The sequence below is a fragment of the Megascapheus bottae genome, chromosome 3 (assembly GCF_031878675.1).
Source record: "Megascapheus bottae isolate mThoBot1 chromosome 3, mThoBot2.hap1, whole genome shotgun sequence".
Taxonomy (NCBI): domain Eukaryota; kingdom Metazoa; phylum Chordata; class Mammalia; order Rodentia; family Geomyidae; genus Megascapheus; species Megascapheus bottae.
In genome coordinates this window covers 61,324,743-61,349,817 of record NC_143511.1, presented here as the reverse complement: position 1 = coordinate 61,349,817, position 25,075 = coordinate 61,324,743, and the positions used below count along the sequence as shown (strand labels likewise).

The following is a 25,075-nucleotide window of genomic DNA, read 5'->3' as shown; positions in this document are numbered from 1 at the left end:
TCTTTCCTCCAGAAATTAATATCTATGACTGAGCTCAGTGGTAGAACACTTGCCAAACATCCTTGAGACCCTGCGTTCTAGGCCTAGCACCACAAAAAGAAACTGAATACAGTGGGTTTTAGTCCAATAATCATCCTACCAAGGCTAAAGATTGGCTTCAAGCATGCCTGATAGTTTTCATCTGTTTTGCAGTTACATTAGTATTTTCATTTTCCACTACATCTATGGAGGCCCAAAATGTAAAAAAGATTTTTTTTAATGACATAAGCAGATGTCCATGATACTGCTATATTTGAAACTAAGTGTTCCGCTGGCAGCTGTTCACCATGCAGTTAGTTGAAATGATCATTAATCAGCTGACATATAAATCCAGTGAACAAACAGTGATTTAGGGACATTGGTATGTAATGTAAAAATAGTTGTTAGAATCGAGAGATTTGTGAGTCCTGAGTTTACAGAGCTTTGGCTTTTATAATATGAGTTACATATTTTAGTTGCAAACATCAAAATCCATTTTGGCAGTTTGAAGTGGGAAAGTATTTTATTAAAAGAATCAAGTTGGATCGTGGTGGCTCATGCCTGTAATCCTACCTACTCAGGAAGCTAAGGTCAGGGTCGCAGTTCATAGCTAATCTGGGCAGGAAAGTCGGTGAGCCTCTGCCAAAAGTACTGCTGTGGCTCAAGTAGTAGAGTGCTAGTCTTGAACACAAAGAGGCTCAAGGACAGCACCAGGCCCCGAATTCAAACCCCAGGATTATTGAAACAAGGGAAGTGGGGCTATTGCTTGAGTGGTAGGGTGGTAGCCTTGAGCTGAAGAGCTCAGGAACAGTGCCCAGGCCCAGAGTTCAAGCTCCATGACCCACAAAAACAAAACAAAAAATGAAACAAGATCATAAGTGCAGTATCACCAGAAAACTTACAGAAGTGGGCCAGGAAACTAGGCAGCTGGAACTTTCCAGACCAGGTGCAAGGAAGACCACCTCTACTAGGTTCTCGGGGACAACGCCCAGGCCCAGAGTTCAAGCCCCATGACCCACAAAAAAAAGGGGGGTGGGGAGAGAAATCACCTGTTTGTGCTTGTGGATATATTCAAATTCTTACATAAAAGTAAATGAGACTTCTGATGTGGCATGTGATGCCACTAGCCAGGAAGATAGATAGCACAAAATGGTAAAGACTGCTGTTATGCTCCTTTGAGTCTTCGCTGTTTCATAGAAATGCCAAAACAAAGATGTTGGCCAGCACAAATCCAGGAACTCAGGATTTTAATTGCTTATTGACAATCATATCCAGACGGCTGGTTTCATACAATGGGGCACTTTTCAAAAGATTAAACATGTGATAGGCTTGGCAGTCTTCACTAATAAGCTAAATCATCAAGTTGTAAGAGTTCATTCTTGTTCTGATTTGACTAAAGCATGGTCTTTTTACTTATCTGGCTATTTTGTGTCTTAAAAATTGTCTTTAGATCTAGATGGACTTACTCCATTTATTTTAAAAATAAAATTCTAAGAGCTGGAGGTATAGCTTGATGGTAGTGTAACCAGTGGATGGTGGAGGAGCTGAAATCCCATTTTCTTGGCATCTCCAAGAAAGAGCTGAAGTTTGTGAGACACTGGGTCCAAGACAGATGGCTCTAGGTTGAGGGCAGTTCAGCTTTCTTGGACTAGGAAGCTATAGGAGGAGTTTATTTTAGTCTAACAAAGTTCAAGTAAATAGAAAAACAGTATTCCTTGCTTCCCATGCAAGAAATGGGAGTTACAGTAGCTGTTACCTGCTCTCTTTTTTTTCTTTGTGAGCTGGGAGAATACACATAATCATCTAGTCCCCCTAACCCTTAAACTCGGATTCTAGAAAGCTATTACTAAGTATTCTAAAATACAGAGATGTCTCAGAGTAGGCCCTAAACTTAAGGACAATTTCTCTGTTGTCTTTACTCCTTTACCTACCATTTGAAAGGAGACAGCAGTTTAACAGCTAGCTAGCCCTTTTTAGGTCTCCCTAGCTTGGTAACTTAGCATTTAAATGAAAGAATTCTTAGCTATGTTGTTAGTTGCTTCCTGGATTCAGCTTGATATTAAGAATATAAAAAATGTAAAAAGAAGCAGGGCCCCAGTGACGCACACCTGATCTTAGCTACTCTGAGGCTGAGAAATGAGGTGGGAAGCCAAACCAGGGAGGAAAAGTCCAACTCAGGACTTTGTAACTCAGGGCCTGAGCCCTGTCCTTGGGCTTTCTCGAGGCTAGAGCTCTACCATTTGAGCCACAGCACCTTCCAGCTTTTTCTATGCATGTGGTCCCAACAGAGGGAACCCTGGTCGTTGTGCATGCTAGGCAAGCACCCTACCACTAGGCCAGACTCCCAGCCCCTCTATAAGACTCATCTCCAGTTAAACACCAAAACAGTTGGAAGTGGTTGGCTTAAATGCTTATTTGATTAATGACTACCTGCTCAACCAAAGAAATTGTTATTTCTATTTTGGTACTAGGGACTTAACCCAGGACGTTGGACTTGCTAGGCAAGTGCTTTGCCACTGAGCTACATCCCAGCCTTCCACCAAACAATTTAAAAAATAACCCCGCTGGGCAGGGGCTCACACCTGTAACCCTGACTTACTGAGGAAGCTGACATCTGAAGATGAAGAAGCCAGCCCAGGCATCAAAGTCCCCCTGAGACTCTTCAACAAGCCACACACGCACAAATAAACAACAACCAACTACAGAACAGAAGTGGACCTGTGGCTCCAAGTGGTTTAGCCTCAGCCTTGAACAAAAGAGAGCTCAGGGACCCTGCCAAGGCCCTGCGTTCAAGCCCCACGGCCACCACCAACCAAAACTAAAAAACAAACCCATCCTGTAACCCTCTATTCATTACAATAAAAAATATATGGAAAAACAAACAAACCCAAACCCAAACCACCTTTTTTTTTTCCTCTGCCCATAATAACACAGTAGTTTGCAACAACTGACAGTACGTTTACGATGATGCCCGAGCTCCACAGACGGCTAATGGAATACACGCTCCAGTGTCTGTCCGGGCAGGCCGCTGGCCCGGCCCCTGCCGCCCTTCCCGAGCCGGCGCCCCACGCCGCCGGGTAACCGGCCCGGAGAACCCCCGCGCTGACCCCTTTGCGCCCCTCCCGGCAGTTTCCGCCCACAGATTCTATTTCTGCCCCTGCCGAGGCCCCTCGATCCCAGCCTGGCTCCACTGCCGAGCCCCGGCCCGCCCGGCCCCAGGCGCCCTCCCCGCGCCCGCCCGGCCTGCCGAGCGCTCTGGGTCGGGGTGGTCCGGAGCCTCCCGGCGCCCCAGCCCGGTCACGTGACGGCGGCGCCCGCCCGTGGGAGCCGCAGGCAGCTGTCCCCGGGCGGGGCTCGCCGCCGCGCAGGGCCGCCCGCTGCCCCGCCCGCTCCGCCCGCTCCTCCGCCGGCTCCTGGCCCCGCGCCGCAGTCCTCGAGCTGCGCTGCGGCTCCGGCTCGGGCAGCGGCAGCGGGGGCGGCTTCCAGGGCACCGCGGCCCCAAGACTCCCTGTGAGGTAAGAGGCGCCGGCTCCAACTGCAGGCCGGGTCCGGAGCGGGGGGCGGGGGCGGGGGGCGCTGAGCTGGGGCCGCTTCCCAGGGCCCTGCTCCCCGCGGCCGGCTGCAGGGCCGCTGCTCTGTGTGGGCCGAGCTGTGCATGTGACCGGGCTCTGGAAACCGGGGCGGGGGGGGGGGATTGGTGAGCCCACAGAGGTCTCCCCGGAAGAGCCGTGCCTCGGTTTCCCTGCTTGGAAAACCACTTGACCTGGAGCAGGGACCTCCGCAGTGGCCAACACCTCTGGGCTCATGAGTGTGTCAGAAGTGCAGGAGAAAGAATCAGACTTGGGGGATAGGAAGAGTCTTAACTCTTGCAGGAGTAAGTCTGGGCCCCCCCCCCACATCCCCCCGACACCCACAGGGGACTTGGTTTCTCCATCACTGAGAAAGGAAGATCTCCCCTGCTCTGTCCAGGGAAGAGAGGAAAACCACTTGAAGAGCCAGTCAGCCCTGAAGCAGGCAGCCCTGGGTTCAAGTTGCAGTTCTACCACTCACTAACCATGTGACCTTGAGCCACATCCATTCCTGGCCTCTTAAAAGTGGATAAGAATAGTACTTCGCTCATAGATTCCTGTGAGGATTAAGTGTAAATGGTTTAGCCCAGTGTGGGCCTAGAAGGCCCCATAGATAGTGCTATTTATATAAGTATTATTAAAATAGTGAGCTAGGAAGGGCTCCAGCAGGATTTTTAATACAATATCATACTCAGCTACTGTGTATGTGATCCTAAAACCCCCTTTTCCTGCTCTGGGCCCCTGTCCCTGCGCCTGCTGTTTTACATTGGCATGTGAACCTGTTGTTCCCACCAAATCAGCCAGGCAGGATGGGAACATTAATTTACTTGAGCAGATGGGTATCAGATTCCCTGGGAGGGGAAAGAAACCTGCCAGGCATGTGCTGCCACCGTAAAAAGCACATCACAGTGATTGACTGTCAGAGCTGGAAGATGCCTAGGAAACCGGAGAACCCAGCTGTCTCTTGCAAACAGAGATACTGGACCCAGAATGAGGACAGGATTTGGATATTGCTCAGGAGGACACAAAAGTATGTTGGCCAGCCATCATGCTTTCCCTTTAGTCTAACTTCATTCTTCAATTCCACTTCTATTCAACAAGTATTTAAAGAATATCTACTATGGATGTTGCACCCACCAGGAGCTGGACGTTGAGATGTGAACAAGACAGACAATGATCTCTTGTTTACATAGCTAGCTATGCTGGTTTGGACTTACATAAAAATCATATGGAAATATATATAGCTATATTTCCCTCTGCTACTTCTCAGTATGTTGTATAATAACAGTAAGTTTCAGCTCCCAGTGAGCTTGCCTCATAGCAGCTGGCACCATGGGATCAAAGGACACAGAGGAGCCTAAATTATTTCATAATCCTTGCAGTTTTCTCCAGCCTTGGGGGAAGCCCGGTGAAATTTGAAGGGACTAGAATGAAATATTGCTTTGTCAGAGCTTTTAGGAAAGGATTTCCTTCTGGCCTAGAACTCTTGGATTCCTTGGTCTTTCTGATTTCAGGCCTCTTACACCTCTTCCCCCCCCCCCTTTCTTTCTTTTCTAAAAAGAGAGTTCCCAGCCTAGAGCCTTCATGTTGGTTTCCATGGTTATCAGGGGAATTGTATATTCAAGATAGCACAAGTAGCTTATTAGGCAAGACAAGGCAGAACAGTCACCAACCAGTTCAAGAGATTCTGCGTTCTGGTAATGGTCTATTCTATTGAGCAAACACGTTTTCCTTTTCCTTTCTTCTTTCCCTCCTTCCTCTTTCATTCTTTGCTTCAATAAACATGCATTGGTGGCAGGGAGTAGAGAAGTAGGAATATACAAACACAGAGACCTTAGCCTGAGGGACCTCCCAGTCCTTGGGGGATAGGAGACTGAAGGCATTATCTCACGGAAGGGCCTGTAGTAAAGGTGTACAGTGTGGTGTCAGCAAGAAACCTCAGAAGCAGGAAGAGCAGTAGTCAGGGCAACCAAGACAACATTATCAGCTTTTCAAAGGAGATGTGACAGAAGCGTATTTCTTTGATAGGCCTGTCCCAGAGAAATGATACAACAGCATTGGTAAAAAGATTTTTTATTATACAGGGGAATTTTAGTGTCACTTCCATACATACATGCAAGGTACCCCAATCAGACTCAACCATTCTGGTTCTTTCAGTTTGCTTTAGTGAACAAACCTCTTTTTTTTTTTTTTTTTTTTTTGCCAGTCCTGGGCTTGGGCTCAGGGCCTGAGCACTGTCCTTGGACTTTCTCAAGGCTAGGGCTCTACCACTTGAGCCTCAGCACCACTTCCGGCTTTTTGCTATGTATGTGGTACTGAGGAATCGAACCCGGGTCTTCGTGCATGCTAGGCAAACTCCCGGCCCCTGTGAATGAACCTCTTAAAGTCACTCATGGGCTTGGTTCGAAATGCCTGCTGATTTCCTTTGTTACCCTTCGTTAGTTTAGTGATTTATTATTTCCCTATTCATCTGAGGTACTGGATATATAAAAGGATAGAGGGGCATTTAGTTAAGATTTTTGTCTAATTCCCTTAGAAGTTTAACTTCTGTGTCTTATTTCACAAGTCAGGTTCTAATGCAGTCACACATTTCCTTTTCTTTTTTCCCCCAAGCTCTCTATTTCCTGTGTAGTGAGAATTCCAAGCCCTCTGAGGGGATAGTCAGACCAGGGGTGTCAGTTGTATGCTCACTACTGAGGGGAGAATGGTGTAGTGTATCCACATCATGTCTGACACAGCTACCATGGTGTCATTGCTAAAGAGTTATCCTGCACTGTCCAAGAATGTGTGTGGTCCCTGCCAGTGTGATCCCTTCCTTAGACTCCCATGTTAGAGCTGTGCTAAGCTTCTGCTCACATGCTTGGCTATGCTACCCAAAGCACTGAATGCTGAGCCTTGTTTTGAGTCTGTCTCTGGGCTCGTTTCCCCTCCTATCCTGGGATTACCTTACAGTGCCCAAGAGATTTGACTATTGTCTTTTGGGGGGAGGGGGGCAGGTTGAGAGTTCAATATCTTTTCCTAAGCTTAACCCAGATCTCTTTGGTAAACTGGTTCTGTCACCAGAGAATGGATGAGGAGGTTCCCACAGTTTACACACATACACACACTCACTCACACACATAAATGGATTTTTGCCAATGTTGATTCAATACTTTCTATCTAAATCATAACCCTTTTTCTGAGAAACCATTGTCTTGACTTTTGAGATAGTTATCTCTTTGCTATTCCTGACTTTGCATTCAGAAAGTATCAAGTTTTACTAATGTGACTTTATACATATAGAATCATACTGGCTGCGCATTGTGTTTTATTTCTTTTTTTTTTTTTTTTTTTTGCCAGTCTTGGGCTTGGGCTCAGGGCCTGAGCACTGTCCTTGGGCTTTCTCAAGGCTAGAGCTCTACCACTTGAGCCTCAGCACCACTTCTGGCTTTTTTCTATGTATGTGGTACCGAGGAATTGAACCCGGGTCTTCGTGCATGCTAGGCAAGCACTCTACCACTAGGCCAAACTCCCAGCCCTGTGTTTCTTTTACTCAGTTTGTTGTTTGTGACATATATTCCTATAATATGCTCATGCTCATTACTAACAATGAGTATGAGTAGGTAGTTTATTTTATAGTGGGTAGACATTTGGGTTGTTTGTACTTTCTTCCACAAACATCCTTAGACATTTTGTGTTGTGAATGTGAATAAGCTTCTTCTTGTTGTTGTTCCTCCCTCTCCCTCCCTCTCCCTCCCTCTCCCTCCCTTTCCCTCCCTCTCCCTCCCTCTCCTTCCCTCTCCTTCCCTCTCCCCCTCTCTCCTTTTGGGGCAGTTATGGGGCTTGAACTCAGGGCCTGTGCACTATCTCTGAGCTTTTTCACTCAAGGCTAGTGTTCTACCACTTTGAGCCACAGCATCACTTCTGGCTTTCTGGTAGTTAATTGGAGTCTTATAGACTTTTCTGCCCAAGCTGTCTTGGAACCATGATTCTCAGATCTCAGCCTCCTGAACAGCTAGGATTAGAGGTGTGAAAAAGCCACCCATGCCTGGATGTGAATAAGCTTCTTTAGATTTTATACATCAGAGTACAATTGCTTTCATAGATACACCAAACAGTTCCTTTGGTTATTGTGCTAAAATATTTTCCTACCAGCAGTATTCAAGCTCATTTGCAAATAACTGATTTTGTCAGTTTGTATTATTTATATTATTTGTATGTGTGTGTGTGGTTTGCACTCATGACTTTACTCTCTTGCTTTTTCATTCATGGCTGTTTCTCTACTGCTTGAGCCATACCTCCACTTCTACCTTTTTGCTGGTTAATTGGTGATAAGAGTCCAGGCCTTGGACCATGATCTTCAGATCTCAGCCTTCTGAAGAGCTAGGATTGTAACCCACCAACTCCTAGCTGCCAGTTCAATTTTAACTATTCTGTGGCTGTGTCATGATATCTCTCCTGTGGCTTTATTTTCCTTTCCTTGGTTACTACTGAGATTAAGCTCGGTGTGTGTGTGTGTGTGTGTGTGTGTGTGTGTGTGTGTGTGTGTGTGTGTGTGTGCATGTGCACGAGTGTGCATGCCAGGGTGCGTGCCAAGCTCCATGTTAACCACTTTTCTGCCTTTTTCTCCTTTCCTTCTCTAAACAACTCCCCTGAGGTAGCATTATCCCCATTTTTATAGCTGAGGAAGCACAGGCAGAGACAGCCTGACTCCATTCAGTGTGTAATGTCACCAGTAAAGTAGCAATTACTAGGTGCGGAGTTGTCTTGAGCTGAGAGTGATTAAAGAGTGTGTAGAAGCAGTTGGTGGTTGGGTAGGAGGCAGGACGTGGGGAAGGCTGTTGATCAAGGTTCCCTTTGCTGTAAAGTCTAGGGGACTACAATCCACTTGCCAGTCGAGGTGACCTGGGTTTTCCTAGGTTCTCACCTGAGCTTCTAAATTTGGAGGCCATGTTTTTTTTGTCAATCCAACTCCAGTAGTTATGTAACTCTGGTACATAACTACTGCTAGATTGATCTAGTTCTTTTCATGATCTACGAATGTGTATACATACACATATGTACACATGTACGTGTGTGTGTGTGTGTAATGGTCAGGCTAGGAGCTGGAAACGCATCATTCCAAGAAGTAAACTGGGAGGTGGGTGGGTTTGGACTCAGACTGGGTTTGGAACCCCAGCTGTACTGCTAACCAACTGAGGAAGCCAGCATATAGACTGGGCTCTAGAGATATGACTTCCACAGTGTTCTGGGATGTTTTCAGTGCTCATTGAGGTGACATATGCAGAGACACCTGCATTATAGCAAGCCCTTATAGTGGCCTCCCCTGCCTGGTTAAGGTGGCCTATTGAATTTGTGTGAGAATCAGGCCTAAAGGTCAGCCTTTAGGAGCCCCTTGCCCTGTACTTCCTGCCAGGTGAGTCTCAGTGAACAAGATTTTCCTTTAAAGAGGCAGAGTGTGTGCTTATGGCTTGAAAGCACATTGTTTGGTTTTATGGTATCCAGTTTCAAATAAGAAACAGCCGGTTATTTCTCAGGCTAAGGAAAAGCTGAGGTTTGGAGAAATGGGGAAAAGCCCAGTTAAGAACTCTGCCATCTTCAGAGTTTGCATTTTTCTCATTTCCTGCAGGATATGGATATGTGTAGGTGAGGGTGGGGTTCAGGGCTCTTTGCGGTTCATATTTTACTTCCTAGGACTTCAGAATAGTTTTAAATGAAAATCTATAAAATAGACACATCTACTATGGTTTGAAGATTTTAATCATTAGCCTATTACAGTCACTCCATCAATAAAGTTTATACTGAATTACACTATGTTGGGAAAAGTCTTCCCACCCACCCCCACCCCCCACCCCTCACCTCTGTCTGTGTCGGTACTAAATTAGATTCTGAGCTGCTGTAGATCCTTTCCCTCTGTTAATGAAAACCTAGACTGCTGGCGAATGAAAAACTAAGCTGCTGTTTGTCACTAAGAGCCTTTAGGTAAGAAAGCAACTATCATTTCTTTATTATCTGGTCTTTGGCCACTAAAACAAGAGTTAAAGACTCACCTTGAAGATGAATGGGTGAAGGAGAGGCAGAGACCAAACTAGAATATGAAGTTCATTTGTTCTGCCCTGAGACATTTCAGCGTGAAGTAGAAAACCCTTTCTACAGTGACCCATAGCAACTTCTACGGCCCACCTAATTAACTAGCAACTCTATTCTTGGCTTAGGGTGCTTATGTGAACCAGCTGCCCTTTCTTACACCCTGTCAGACTCCTAGAACTGCAGCCTGTGTCCTAAACCCTCTTGGATCCTGTTTTTCAGTTCCTCTGCCTACAGTCCCTTTATTTCCCTGGATGCTATAGTCCCACCCACATTTCTAAGTCGAGCTTAGATGCCCACTTGCCCATGAAGCTTAGTGGTAAAAAGTCAGCCCTTGGGGCCAGGTCTGGTTTCACTGGCTCTGCTCTTCTCTTTAGCACAGTGACTTAGGGTAAGTCCCTTGTCATCTGTAAAATAAAGACAAGACAGTGTTTTGTCAGTGCTTCTCAACACTTAAGGGTACAAACAAGTTCCCTGGTGACCTTGTTAAAATTTCACTCCAGTAGGTATGCGGAGGATTTGGTGTTTCTAAGGTCTTTTGAATACCTGGGAAGTTAGTTCTGAAAAAGGATTGAGAAAATGAGATGAAAGAATACAGAAAAGTATCTTTTTATTTTTATTTTTTATTTTTATTGAAAGCAGTTATTGTCTAGGTGCAGTGGCTCACACCTGTAATCCTAGCTACTCAGGATCTTCAGGAGACCTGAAGATCGCAGTTCAAAACCAGCCCGGGCACTAACGTCCATGAGACTTATCTCCAGTTAACCATCAGAAAACCAGAAGTGGCATTGTGGTTCAAGAGGTAGGGCAGTAGCCTTGAGCTGAAGAGCTAGGGACAGCGCCCAGGCCCAGAGTTCAAGCTCCATGACCACTACCACCACCACCACCAACTGCAACAAAAGAAAACGGGGAGGGGGGGCAGTTGTTGTTACTATAAAGGGGCTACAGTTTTATAACCAGGTAAAGACTACATTTCTTTTTCATCATTTCTCCAAGTTTTTCCCTCCTATCCCCACCCACAAGTTATAGTTCATTTTCAACATAGTGTGTAGTTGATAGAAAAGTGTCTTTTAAACATAGTGCCCAGTAAAAGTGCCTACTGCTATTTTGTTGCCTTCTGTTCTATAAATGAATGATTTCCCTAGACACAAGTTATGGTTTTTTCCTTCCTTCCTTCCTTCCTTCCTTCCTTCCTTCCTTCCTTCCTCCCTGCCTTCCTCCCTCCTTTCCTTCCTTTCTCTCTTTCGTTCTCTTTCTTTCCCTCTTGTACTGTCTTGCAATGTCGCTTAGACTGTCCTTGATCCCTTAGTGATACTGGGAATTGAACACAGCAGAACCTTCTGTTTGCTGGGCAGCCTCTCTTCCATTCACCATGTTTTCAGTCCTTTAGTTCATTTTGTTTTTCAAATTATGTCTCATCCCTTTGTCCAAGCCAGCTTTAGACCTCAATCCTCCTGCCTCCAACTCCTAAGTAACTGGCATTACAAATATGAACCACCATTTTCTGCTTATTTTTGAGCTACGTTCTTGCTAAGTTTTGCCCCAGCTGGCCTCAGGCCACAATCCTCTTAGTTCTGTCAATTAGCTGTCACTAGGCAAGTGCCATTGCCTAAAACATTTTAATTCTTTATATAGGCTCTCCTTCTTTTAAGGTACTAAGTAGTTTTTCCCTCTTGAACTGTTTTATTTGGTTTTGTTGTTATTGAGAGCTCTGCTGTCATTTGGTTTGGTTTAGTTTGGTTTGGTTTGGTTTGCTGGGCTGGGGAGTTGGTTTGTATGTTTGTTTTTGTTTTGTAGATCTACCTTTGTCTCCTACTAGATTTGATATCAGGCTCTTTCATTCATTGTCTGATTCCCACAATGGTTTTCTAAATTGCAAGTGTTGCTTATAGACTTGGGTTTATTTACTTTCCTATTCCTCAGGCTCTTTGTGGATATAAGGATTCAACAAATCCCAGGGACATCAGTATACCAGGTAACGAAGAAAGCAGTGGTCTATTCCTTTGTGATGAGTACCTACTATGGGCCGTGTTACACAAAACAGTGGACTCCACTTCTTCCTAGAAATTTACATGTTACCTAGGGAGACAAACAGTATTTAGAGAATGAGAATGTGTTTAATTCACCACAGCGAATGTCGTCAGGCCTGGTGTCAGTTAACGAGCTGCTGTGGTCTGTGTCCACTATCCTGCTGTTACATGGTTCATCCATCCTATTTTCCCCTTTACTCATCTCACAAATTCACTTACACAGACAGAGGCCAGTGGCTCGCACCTATAATCCTAGCTACTCAGGAGACTGAATATCAGGGTTAAAGGCAGCCCATTCAGAAAAATCTATGAGACTCTCACCTTGAATTAACTACCAAAAAGCTAGATGTAGAGCACTGGCTCAAGTGATAGAGTGCTAGCCTTGAGCAAAAAGAAGCTCAGGCACAGTGCCCAGGCCCTGAGTTCAAGCTCCAGGACTGGCATCCACACACAGGAAAAAGAAATGTAGTTACACAAAGGCATATATGAGGTAACGAGATACTACTAGTCATTTTATGGAAGAGGAAAGAAAGGGATTCCCATTATGTCCTGTGTTAAACAACTCTCAAATCTGTGTCCAGAGAGTCTTCTCTGAACACTGGTAATACCGAGGGTTTCTCCTGCTGACCTTTGACAGCCCAGCTCTCAGCAGTAGCTCTTCAGGAATATTCTAGGCCCAGAGAGCCCTCCTCAGAAGCAGTGGATGGTAGTGGTGCCATGAGTGTCCTAGCGCCTTCCACGTGGAGAGTGCCATAGGGCTCCAAGGGTGTCACACACCTACTTTCTCCTTTATGAGTCCTTTCCTGGCACATGCTCTGTGGATGTTGGACTGGCAGACTTATTTTCTTTTTTCATTTTGTCACTAGTGACATCTCATGTTGTGACTGGAAATATCTTTCAGGTCTGTGTTCAAGTGTCACTTCGCCAGAGACCTTCCATAGCTAGAAAACCCAGCTATATGTGTATACACACCCATTAGCCTATTTCCATTTTCTTCATAGCACTTATACTCATCTTTTTTTTTTTTTTGCCAGTCCTGGGGCTTGAACTCATGGCCTGAGCACTGGCTTTGGGCTTTCTCAAGGCTAAAGCTCTACCACTTGAGCCTCAGCACCACTTCCAGCTTTTTCTATGTATGTGGTACCAAGGAATCAAACCTGGGTCTTCATGCATGCTAGGCAAGCACTCTGCCACTAGGCCAAACTCCCAGCCCTACAACATGCGTCTTTAATGATTGTCTGTCTCTGAAAGTTGGACTTATTCTCGTTTACTGCATCCTGGCACATAGTAAGTAAGCAAGTAACAAATACTGGATTTGTGATCTTTTTTTTCCCCTGCTTTAGAAAACTCCAAAATCCTCATGCATAGCAGGAGCCATGGTTAGCCTGAATTCAGAGGCAAAAAAAAGTCAGCTCAACAAGGTGATAGGACTTGCCACCTGTCACAGAGCTAGGAAGCAGCCAAGTCTTGTGGGGTTCTCCTCCTCAGAGGAGGTGTCTGCCTGTCCCACAAGGCTGGAGACCAATGGTGGTTGAAGGCATGTGGCTACTGCAGGGGGAGTATGAGAAGGAGCCACAAAGGAGCCCTGAGCTCCCACCCACTACGGGGAAGAGCTGGGATGCTCACCCAGCATCTTCTCCCTATCATCCCACATGTTGTTTTTCCAGTTCTTCACAAGCATCACACCTAGGTGCCCAGGCCCCAGGGAACACTTGTGGAGTCTTAATTCCACACTCAGAGGCCCCAGTGGCAAAAAGGAAAGGTGAAACTTGGAGAATACATTTTTTAAAAAAGTGTTACCTGGTTATAGAAATCCCTGTTGTTGCTTGCATCCCTGTGGATTACTGTAAAGTCACAGTAAATAAAGCCAAATGCAGCAATGGGGAATGTGACATTTGAATGAAAGGAAATTCTCATCTGAGCTCAAAGGGGAGCTGGAGGGAAGAATTGCTGGCCTCATTTAGATTCAGACCCCTGGAGCTGGGGACACCGGCAAATTGGAAGAAAGCAAGTGTGAAGGATGAAAACTGACCCGCTGGGAGAGCCTCTTTCCCTTGAGAAGCCAGCTACTAGACCATTGGCTTCCTACTGCAGGTGTACTTCTTGGAGCCCCAAGACAACTAAAGCCCAATAACTTATAAAGACAAAGCTGGTGACTGGTGGTTCAGTCTTATAATCCTAGCTACTCAGGAGGCTGAGATCTAAGGATCACCTTTCAAAGCCAGCCAGGGCAGGAAAGTCTGTGAGACTCTTATCTCCAATTAACCATCATAAAACAGGAAGTGGCAGAGTGGTAGAGTGTTAACCTTGAGCAAAATTGCTCAGGCACAGTGCCCAGGCCTCAAGTTTGAGCCCCATGACTAATGAAAATATTGATAAAGACAGATTATTTTTTTAGCATATGACTCTAGACTATGAAGTCCGAAGAGTATGGTGGATACAGCAGCATGTGCTTGTGTTCTTAATTACTTGGGAAGCCAAGGAGTTCAAAGCCAGCTGGGGCAACATAGCAAGAGTCTGTCTCAAAGGAAAGTATGGCACCAACATCTGCCTGGCATCTATGAGGGCTTTCTTGCTGCAGCATAACGTGGCAGAGGCACCACATGGCTGGGCAGGAGTAGGCTAGCTGGGATCTCTAGTCCTTCCATGGCCATTAATGTCATTGCCGAGGCCCTAGCCTCATGGCCTCCTCCAATTGTAATTACCTGCCAAGGGCAATTGACTTTGGAAGATTGACCAACGGACAGAGATGGAGAGTTGGCATGATACAGGGTGGGCCACATCACTGACTGGAAAGGTTAAAGTTGAGGAGGATGATCATTTATTGAAGAGTCCATATCATGCTATGGGTGTGACTTTTGAAATCAAAATCCTAGGAGCCTGTTAAAAATGCACATAATGAGTTTTAGTCCTAGAGGCCTGAAGTAGACATAGGGACAAGCCCTGATGATTCTTAGATGGTCAACAGCCATGACTGAAGAACTGCTGCTGTAGGAAGTCCTACCAAGGCTGGGCCCAAGACCTTCTTTCCTTTTGAACTGCATATACTTTAATTACACAGTGGTGCTTCATTCTTTCTCTCCCATGTTGATAATCCCATGTTGATTTACTATCACCTGATAGACCTTTGCCTTTTCTCATCTGGTGCTCTCACTCCCCAAATCCATAGGACTGTTTGTAAAATGAATGAACTGAAGGGTAAAGGGGATTTTTCACTCCAATTTCTTACTCATATTAGGACCTTAAAAAAATTTGGGGTAGGAATTTCTAGGTTGATGCTGTAATCTTGGGGGTAGAGAGGGCCTTTAAAGCTCTGTTGATAGAGCAAATTTCTAGAAATTCAAGGAAATATTAATTCTTCACCTAAAATGTAGGTGGAGACTTGCTAGAAATTCAGCTTTGCTTGTTCATTTAATTAAAACCAATGTTTAAAATAATAACAACAATAAAAATAAATAGGACTGGAAGCGTGCCTCAAGCAGTAGAACATATACCTAGCAAAACCAAAGTCCTGAGGTCAGATCCTAGCACTGAAAAAAAAAAAGTTTTAGTAAACATATACTTTATGCTAGATATGAGATATTTATTATGTTATTGTATTCTCTATAACTGAATAATGATTTAGGGCCTTCCTTATTTTTAATTAATTATTTGTTTTGTGAGTCATGGGGCTTGAATTCAGCCTGGGCTGTCCCTGAGCTCTTCAGCTCAAGGCTCCCACCCTACCCTTGCACCAAACCCTACTTTCCATTTTCTAGAAGTTAAATGGAGGTAAGAGTCTCAGGTCCTTCTGTACCCCGGCTGGCTTTGAACCTTGATCCTCAGATCTCAGCCTCCTGAGTAGCTAGGATTATAGGCGTGAGTCACTGGCACCCCTCTGGACAATAATTAGCAGTGCTGGGTGTTATGAGATGTCACTGGGCCAACCAACAGGTTGGCTAGGTTAAACACTGTTGTACAGTAAGCACATTGACAAATGACAACCACAGACAGGCTGTGGTTGACAGGGCTGGTGGTAGTGATTTGGGGTAGTTGTGAATTATGTCTCTGCTTCATCCCTACTGACAAATGGAGTGTTCACAGGAGATTGATGGAGGACCCGCATGGACAGACCCGTAAAGGACTATTGACAAGCTGTATGGATCGGGGTTTCCTCATTCATTTCTGAACACCTGGCTGTCCCATGTAGAAGGAAAGATGTTATGGAAAAGGCATCTTAGAAAGTTAAGGATATAGGGCCCCCTGAAAGAACAGCACACAGTTATAGTCAGAGAAACTGACCAATCAGAAAGGAATACTTGAGGACCAAGAGAACAAGGTGTCTAAACAATAGGCCAAAGCCCTTGGAAAGCATGCTGCATTTGGTGCTAGCTTTCACGAGCTCAGCTTCTGGGGGGAAATGTTGAGCTAACAGATATTTTGCATATTTTTGAATAGGAAAAATTTTAAATGGGATTAATGGAGTTCTAGTGAATGTGTGTGTGTGTGTGTGTGCGCGCGCGCGCGCGTGCGCGCACGTGTGCATGCATGTGTTTGTTTGTTTGCCAGTCCTGGGGCTTGAACTCAAGACCTGAGCACTATCCTTGGACTTTCTCAAGGATAGAGCTCTACCACTTGAGCCATAGCACCAATTCTGGATTTTTTTCTATGCGTGTAGTAACCAAGGAATCAAACCTGGGTCTTCATACATGCTATCCAAGCACTCTTACCAAACTCCTGGCCCTCTAGTGGTTTTAAGTTGAAATCATGAGATAATAAGGAAAAAGGAAGTGAAACAAGGACAGCTAGAAAAAGTGGTAAATGAGTGTCTGTTTATAAAAAGATAGAGTTGAGTGTTGGTGACTCATGCCTGTTATCCTAGCTCCTCGGGAGGTTAAGATCTGAGGATTGAAGTTTGAAACCAGCCCAGGCAGGAAAAGACTGTGAGATTCTTCATATTTCCAATTAATCACCAAAAAGCTGGAAGTAGAGCTGTGACTCAAGTGGCAGAATGCTACCCTTGAGCAAAAAACAGCTCAGGGACAGTATTCAGGCCCTGAGTTCAAGCCCCAGGATACACACACACACACACACACACGGAGATAGAAAACTTTAGAAAGCAATATAACCTATACCCATACTGCGTTAGTATGGCAGAGCCTGAGCCCACTAGCCTATGTGAACTGTGTCAAGGTTGTGAGCTAGAAGAAATAGACTATATAAAGCTTCTGAATTCAGAAATGCACATATAGATTAATAAGACCTTATGCACAGCACAATAACATTTTTATTATTTCATAAATTAGGGAAACCAAGAACATGTGACTTCCCTCAGTATGTACAGGAGATTAGTTCCAGCCTCTCCCCTCCCACAATACCACAATCTACTGTGCTCAAGTTCCTTACATAGCATGGTATGGTATTGGCATATCACTCACACACATCCTTTCCTGTACCTTAAGTCATGTCTGGAGTACTCTCAATTCTAATACAATGTAAATACTATGTAAAAAGTTATTATACTACATTGCTTAGGAAATAATTACAAGGAAAAATCTGTATGTACATTTTCTGTGCACCATTAGTTGAATCCATGGATACAGAACCCACCGATATGGAGAGCTGACCATAGTTAGAAGAGAGAAGCTTACTGGAGCTGAACTGTATCTAACCTTGGTGTCAGAACTCCATCATGCAAGTGATATTGTAATGAGACAAAGTAGCATTTGAGTTAAGAGAAGAGTTATTAGAATCAGAGCAAAGCAAAGTCTGGGATAAAATTTGGGAGGGATATGAAGTACAAAAATGTATAAGGGGTGCTGGTGGCTCACGCCTGTAATCCCAGCTACTTAGGAGGCTGAGATCGAGGATTGCGGTTCAAAGCCAGCCCAGGAACAAAAGTCTGTCACTCTTATCTACAGTTAACCAACAAAAAACTAAAAGAGGCACTGTGGCTCAAGAAGTAGAGCACTAGCCTTGAGCTGAAGAGCTCAGGGACAGCTCCCAGTCCCAGAGTTCAAGCCCCATCACCAAACAAAAAAATAAATATATATATATATATTTATTTATGTGGTTGTCAAGCGCCAGTGGCTCATGCCTGTATTCAGGAAGCTGAGATCTGAGGATTGAAATTTGAAGCCAGTCCTAGACAGGAAAGTCCATGAAGTGCTCTCATCTCCAATTTTAAAAAATACTCAGTGAAAGCCGGAAGTGGCACACACAGTGGCTCAAGTGGTAGAGTGATAACATTGAACAAAAGGAAGCTCAGGAACAGTGCTGTCAGGCCCTGAGTTCAAGCCCAAGAACTGGTACAATAAAGTTAAATAAATAAATAGCCAGCCTGTGCAGAAAGTCCCTGTGAGATGCTTACCTCTTGAACCCCTCCAATACTGACAGTGGCTCTGTGGCTCAAGTTGTAGAGCTCTAGCCTTGAGCACTAACAGGTTCAGGGACAGTGCCCAGGATCTGAGTTCAAGCCCTATGACCAACAATAATAGCAATTATGTGTATTCATATATACATATTAAATATTTATGAAACGATAATAAGTATGAATATATGAATATACATATATGTACATATGTATGAGGGAAAATGGAGTTATGTGAGAATCAGACATGAAAGAGTTAATTTCTGCTTGCCAGAAGTGCTACTGACCTGTTGCTTCTTCCAGAGAATTTGGCTAACTACAAAGTAGTAAATTATCACTTACTAAAATCATTGTGTGAGACAGTGATAGCCAGGGGGCAGAAAATCAGAGCCTCATTTTCCTAGAGTCTGGTGTTGGGAGATCTTAGCACCTGCAGGAAAGAATGCTGTCATTGTACTTTCTTTTTTAAAAAAAATTGCCCTTGTATTTTCTGTTGCCCTGAACAGCTGGAGCAGAAAAGGAAGTCAACAAGTATTGAGTCTTCAGAGAGAAAAGTACCTCATCTCTATCCAAAAGAAACTGCCAGCCTACTTGAGGAGACAAGAGGCACTGATAGGCTTAGAAATAATAACCAAGCCGGTAGAAATAAGTAATCATGTAAACACACACACACACACACACACACACACACACACACACACACACACACACACACACACACATGAGCAAACTTTAAACCTTATACCTTAATCAAAATTAACTCAAGCTGGGCACTGGTAGATTACACTCATAATTCTAGCAACTCGGGAGCCCCAAGACCTAGAGAGTCTCCATTTGAAGCCAGTATGGATAGAAACGTCCACTGGATTCCATTTCCTGTTAACCAGCAAAATGCCCAACTGAATATATAGTAGAGCCAGCTATGAGCAAGAATTCAAAGCCCCAAGTTCAAGCCCTATTAACCCCCCTCCACACTAACTCAGAATGGGGTTATAGGCTTAAGCATAAAATGTAAGCCTAGAAAACTGGGTGCCAGTGGCTCACACCTGTAATCCTAGCTGTTCAGTAGTCTGAAATCTTGGAAGATCGCAGTTCAGAGCTAGCTCAGGCAGATACTGTCTCCAACTAACGAGCAAAATACTGGACTAGAATGTTATAGCACCAGCCATGAGCAAGAGCCTAGCAAAAGCTCCAAATCTTGAGTTCAAGCTCTAGGACCGCACCAGAACAACAAACAATAATAATAATGATTTGAGTTTTCATAAACATATTGCCAGTTTTTCTTCTTTAGTCTTTTTTTTTTTTTTTGGCCAGTCCTGGGCTTGAGCTCAGGGCCTGAGCACTGTCCTTGGACTTTCTCAAGGCTAGAGCTCTACCACTTGAGCCTCAGCACCACTTCTGGCTTTTTTCTATGTATGTGGTACTGGAATTGAACCTGGGTCTTTGTGCATGCTAGGCAAGCACTCTACCACTAGGCCAAACTCCCGGCCCAAGTCTTTTTTTTTTTTTTTGCCAGTCCTGGGGCTTGAACTCAGGGCCTTGGCACTGTCCTTGCACACTTTTTGCTCAAGGCTAGTACTCTACCACTTGAGCCACAGTACCAAGAGACTGCCCCCATGCTGAGTAGTCCTACTGCTCTTCCAGTCTTTTTGTAGCACACAACTGCAGTATGTCTGTTCAGGGACATGACATCCTCTCTGACTCCATCTCCATCTTCCCAACATAACAGCCAGGACACTCAATACCTGAGTATTGAACACTTACTTTGTTTGTCCAGCTCTGCAGTTGTGTATGGCAAGGGGGAGAGTCCATTTCTAGGCATTCCATCATGGCCTGAAGTAGAAGTTAGTTCACTTTGGACATGTTTTTTGACAGCTATGCAACATCTGAGTAGAAATGCCCAACAGACAATTGGGTTTGCTCCTGTGGAACATGAGAGAGACACTTGAGGCTGGAAATTCAGAGTTTGTAATTATGCATTTACAGTAAAGTAGTTAAAAAGCCAGAGAAGGGATGTGATCACTCAACTACAGAATGGGTAGAGAATGGGGAAAAACATTTTCCAGATTAAGGGCATGCCTTCAGTGGTAGAGTGTGCACTCATGTATGAGTTCAATCTCCATTACCACCCGAATAATGAGACATTAAAAAATGTTTCTCTCTTTAAAAGATTGAGAATGAAGGCCGGGAGTTTGGCCTAGTGGTAGAGTGCTTGCCTAGCATGCACGAAGACCCCGGTTCGATTCCTCGGTACCACATACATAGAAAAAAGCCGGAAGTGGTACTGAGGCTCAAGTGGTAGAGCTCTAGCCTTGAGAAAGTCCAAGGACAGTGCTCAGGCCTGAGCTCAAGCCCAGGACTAGTAAATAAATAAATATAAAATAAAAGATTGAGAATGTATAACTAAAAAAGAAGAAGGAGAAGTAAAACCAGGCACAGTGGTGTATGCCTGTGATCCCAGCACTTAGGAAGCCAAGTCTAGCCTCCTGTGCTGGCTGAGAGCCAAGTAAAATCTCACTTGAGTGTCCATCATGGAAGAACATATTGGGTAGCCTAGAGTGTGCCTAGCAAGCCAAGGCCGTAAGTTCAAGCCTAGTACCAGGAAAGGAATAGGGACAGGAAGGAGGGAGTCAGGCAGTCTGCTTGTCCAGGCTGTGGTACTAGTCTATGAATTAAAGCTTCTTGAGGAAGCTAAGCACATTCTAGATATGTAGCTTTCTTGGGGCTAAGGTAACTGGTAAGTATGAGTATTGTTTACATAATACAGAGGAAAGCCAAGGCCCTGAAGAGGCCAGGTGTAGAGTCCATTCTATTTTTCTGATTCTGTAGGACTTCAGACTTAGAAGTTTTTCTGGAACATCCTACTCAACCTTCTTGTTTTAGATTGGAAACTGATCATCCTAAATGACAGGGACTAGAGGTGTTGCTTAGTGGTAGAACATTAGCCTAACATACATGAAGCCCTAAATTCAATTTTCAGCACTCCAAAAATAAAAATAAATGAGTTTTAACCACGTATAAACAACAGAAAATAGATGAAACCAGTTTATGACAAAAGGAAGATTTATTATTATAAGAGTACAGAGCTATCTCATAACAGTCAGAAAAGGCAAAGAGAAAGCCGAATGTGAGAGTAGATGAGGGCTTTGACCTGCTGAGAAACTGGGACACCACTTGCTTGTTCCTGTTCTCTTTTGTTCTGTGTGTCAGACTCAGTTTTCTAGTGTAAATCAGCTTCTGCCTCCTCTCCCAGGGGAAAATGATCACTAGTAACGATTCCTGAGTTTATAGTTGCCGAAAGAAGCATTCGTTCCCCATCATTATGGAAGGAAACCAGCCCGGCACTAGACTAGTACCAAGATAAGGACCCAGTAGCTCACTGGAATCCATTGTAGACAATCCGTTGCAGCCTGAGGGTTGGAGTATCAGTTTTGTTTTGGTTTGTTTTTTTCAATATACACAACTTTCAGAAGCCTGCCCTCTGTATAAATCATTGCTAGTGAGAATGCTATTTTCCAGAGACAACAAGGAAGCAGATGTCTGGGCAGCCAGCCTAGTAGATGTTTAGAGCACCAGTATTACATCAGTGACAAGTAGCTGAGCCAGAACCAAAACCCATACACTCTTTCCTGAGACTCTCTCACTGGGGAACAGTAGCAGTTACTTATCTAGGAATGAGGAGAGACGGACACTCAGTTTGAGTTTCTACTGATATAAAGAGATAGCAGTCTCTTCCCTCAGGAGTCAAGTGCATCCAGACTCTCGACCCATCACAGCACTGTACGAATCCTGAGTAGATTCCCTGACATCTAGAAGAATCAGAACTTACTACGTCTAGAACACATACACATGGCATCACCTTTTGTATTTGCATTTTTATCTCCCTTCTGCTTGGCTGTCATATCAAAAGGCAGGGAACATGGCTGCCAGGAGTTCTGGGGTTCTATCCTTAGAGTGCCTGACCAAAGAGAAAGAGTCTTCCCTATTCATGCCATGCAGAAAAAACAAATCCGAAAGTAGCTGATTGAGGGGTCAGTGCTCTGATTGGTTGAGCGGTGTTTGTTTCCTCATCTTTGGGGTCAGAAAGTGGTGGGGTGTTTGTAGATGGGTGATGGTGAATTAGCAGGATAGACAGATCCTGTTTTGTATCTTTCTCCCAGGTAACCATGGAGGCTGGTGGCCTCCCGCTGGAGCTGTGGCGCATGATCTTAGCCTACCTGCACCTTCCTGACCTGGGCCGGTGCAGCCTGGTTTGCAGGGCCTGGTACGAACTGATCCTCAGTCTCGACAGTACCCGCTGGCGACAACTATGTCTGGGTTGTACCGAGTGCCGCCACCCCAACTGGCCTAACCAGCCTGATGTGGAGCCTGAGTCTTGGCGAGAAGCTTTCAAGCAGCATTACCTCGCCTCCAAGACCTGGACCAAGAACGCCCTGGACTTGGAGTCCTCTGTCTGCTTCTCTCTGTTCCGCAGGAGGAAGGAGCGACGCACGCTCAGTGTTGGTCCAGGCCATGAGTTTGACAGTCTGGGTAGTGCCCTGGCCATGGCTGGCCTGTATGACCGCATCGTGCTGTTCCCGGGTGTGTACGAGGAACAAGGTGAAATCATCCTGAAGGTACCCGTGGAGATTGTGGGCCAGGGGAAGTTGGGCGAGGTGGCCCTGTTAGCCAGCATTGACCAGCACTGCTCAACCACACGCCTGTGCAACCTGGTCTTCATGCCAGCCTGGTTCTCGCCCATCATGTATAAGGTGAGTGTCCACCATCAAGTAGGTGCCTTCCAGGCCTGAGCCCGGCAGTTTGGCCTCTCTTCTTCGGGATCCTCTGTATTGTTGGAATTGAACTTTAATGGTTATTTCTATACACACACTCCCCTGAAATAACAAGTGGAGAAATTGCCATAGAGATCAGAAGAGTTTAAAATTGTGTTTGACTCGTGTCAAAGCTATATCAGTCAGTGTGCTGGTGGCTCACGCCTGTAATTCTAGATAGTCAAGAGGCTGAGATCTGAGGACCAAGGTTTGAAACCAGTCCAGGTAGACAAAACTGAGAGACTCTTATCTCCAATTACTGAGCAAAAAGCTGAAAGTGGACGTGTGATTCAAGTGGTAGAGTACCAGCCTTGAGAGAAAAAGGGAAGGGCGAGTCTGAGGCCCTGACTTCAAGCCCCAGAAAGTGGCAAAAACAAAACCCTAGATTGACAAATGAGTCATGACATTGGGGCCAAAATTATTAATACCTCTTCCTCCCCTAACCAGAGCTGTAGAGTGCAGCTCAGCTATAGATAATGCAATTCCCAGTAAAACACACTGGCTGCTCAAGGAGGGAAATAGGAGGCTTCAGGAAGCAGTGACCTTTAGCATGTGAACCCCACCCCACACGTGGGGTGAGGAAGACAAGAATTCTGAGGGATATCTGGAGAGTACATGAGGAAACCCAGCCCTTTTGTGAACACAGAACAGATGTGTTCAGAAGTAAGCATGTAAGCAAAGCATTGATACATCCTGACAGAACAATCTAGAGCTTCTAATCATCCAGAAGCTAACTGCAGTATTTACACTATATGCCTATTCACTGAAAACCACATTGCCACTATTACTGCCTATCACAGCTTATCCCGGGCCATTTGGAATCACTTAATGTGTGCCAGGCATGCACCTTACAGATGCTTTCTCATTAGTCCTCTCTGCCCCTAATATCTGATTTTAGAAGTGAGGAGAACAGGGCTCAACAAAAGCAAGTGGTGTGTGTGTGTCAGGGTCTCAGATTTAGTGAGGTGTTTATAATCTAGGTGGCTTTCCTTCTGTGACCTCATTAGAACCCCTCAATGACAAAGTACAGGTGATATCCCTGTAGTGCAAGTGAGGGGTCCTAAAGGTAAGAGATGCTAAGTAACCTTTTCAGGGTAATTAGTGGGGTTAGAGCTCAAATCCAGGCACTTACAAAATTACATCATGCTGAATTCCTTTGAAGTGTAAAAGCCTGTGTTTTAGCCATAATATGTATTAGAAGGATGGATGAGTTGTTGTTGTTGTTGTTGTTGTTGTTGTTGTTTTTCCTGCTGGCTATAGACCTAGGAGAGTTCATTTCTCAAAAGCAAAAAAGTTTTGCAGACCCTTTAGAATACACTTACCTGGATTAATGTGTGCATTTGAGTCTCTGTCCCCTCAGAAGCACAGCTGTAGCTCCGGGAGGGAGGGAGCTGGCCTGAGGCATCTCTATAGCTTTCCATCTGGGGTGGTGTTTGGCATATATTTGTGCTCGGTCCACAACTGAGCCCTGACTTAAAAACACACACAGGCATGCAGTGACTTTGTGAGAAAAACACAAAGACCAGTGTAATTTCATAGCAGTTGTCAGTGACTTGGGAGGAAAATCCTAGCAGGGGCTCTGCCTCTCTAGAGATCTGGCTTTTATCCTTAGAGAAGATGAAGGGAAGAGAATGTGGACTGAAATGTCATCAAGAAAAGGGTAAGTTAGCTATAAGGAAGAACTTAAGCCAAGAGGAGTGAAATTCTAGGAAGAAGCTTTCAAGGGAACTCATAGCTAGAGAATAAAAAAAAAAAATAACTAGGAATAAGTGTGCTTGGATTATTAAATAGGGTTGTAAGATGCTTGTTTTGTGAAATCCAGAAGTGATTCTTTTTCAGAAATGTTGAGCAGCTGGGTCTTTCACTTGGGCTAAATCCAGGGTACTCAGGTAAATTATGAATTTAGTGCTTCCCCCATCCCGTTTCCTGGGTGTTCTTCATTCCTTGTGCCTGTAACCCTGGATAATAGTAGCTAACTTTTACTGAGTACCACCTTTATTCCTGGCACTACATTCTGTACCTTTTCTTTTCTGGTGCTACTGGGATTTGAACTCAGAGCCTCTACCTCTGAGCCATATCTCCAGCTCTACTTCCTACTGGTAGTTTTTTGAGATAGGGTCTCGTTTCCTGTCATTTGTAGAATGACACATGGCAGCATGCTTCACTGTGTCTTCTCTCCACTTCTCTCCACTGAGGTGGAGTCTAAAGGGATTTTCTGCCTGGGCTTGGTAT

General features: G+C 44.8%; 1 protein-coding gene across 1 annotated transcript in view; it reads left to right on the top strand.

Moving 5' to 3' along the window:
• The first annotated feature begins 3,496 nt into the window (after nt 1-3,496).
• The window catches only part of Fbxo10 (F-box protein 10), a 40,479-nt gene continuing 18,900 nt past the window's right edge, over nt 3,497-25,075 (top strand). Inside the window, exons 1-2 of the mRNA XM_090330274.1 lie at nt 3,497-3,533; nt 22,193-22,783. Coding sequence (XP_090186400.1) covers nt 22,199-22,783 — 585 coding nt within the window. The 5' untranslated portion in view covers nt 3,497-3,533; nt 22,193-22,198. The remainder of the gene's footprint in view (nt 3,534-22,192; nt 22,784-25,075) is intronic.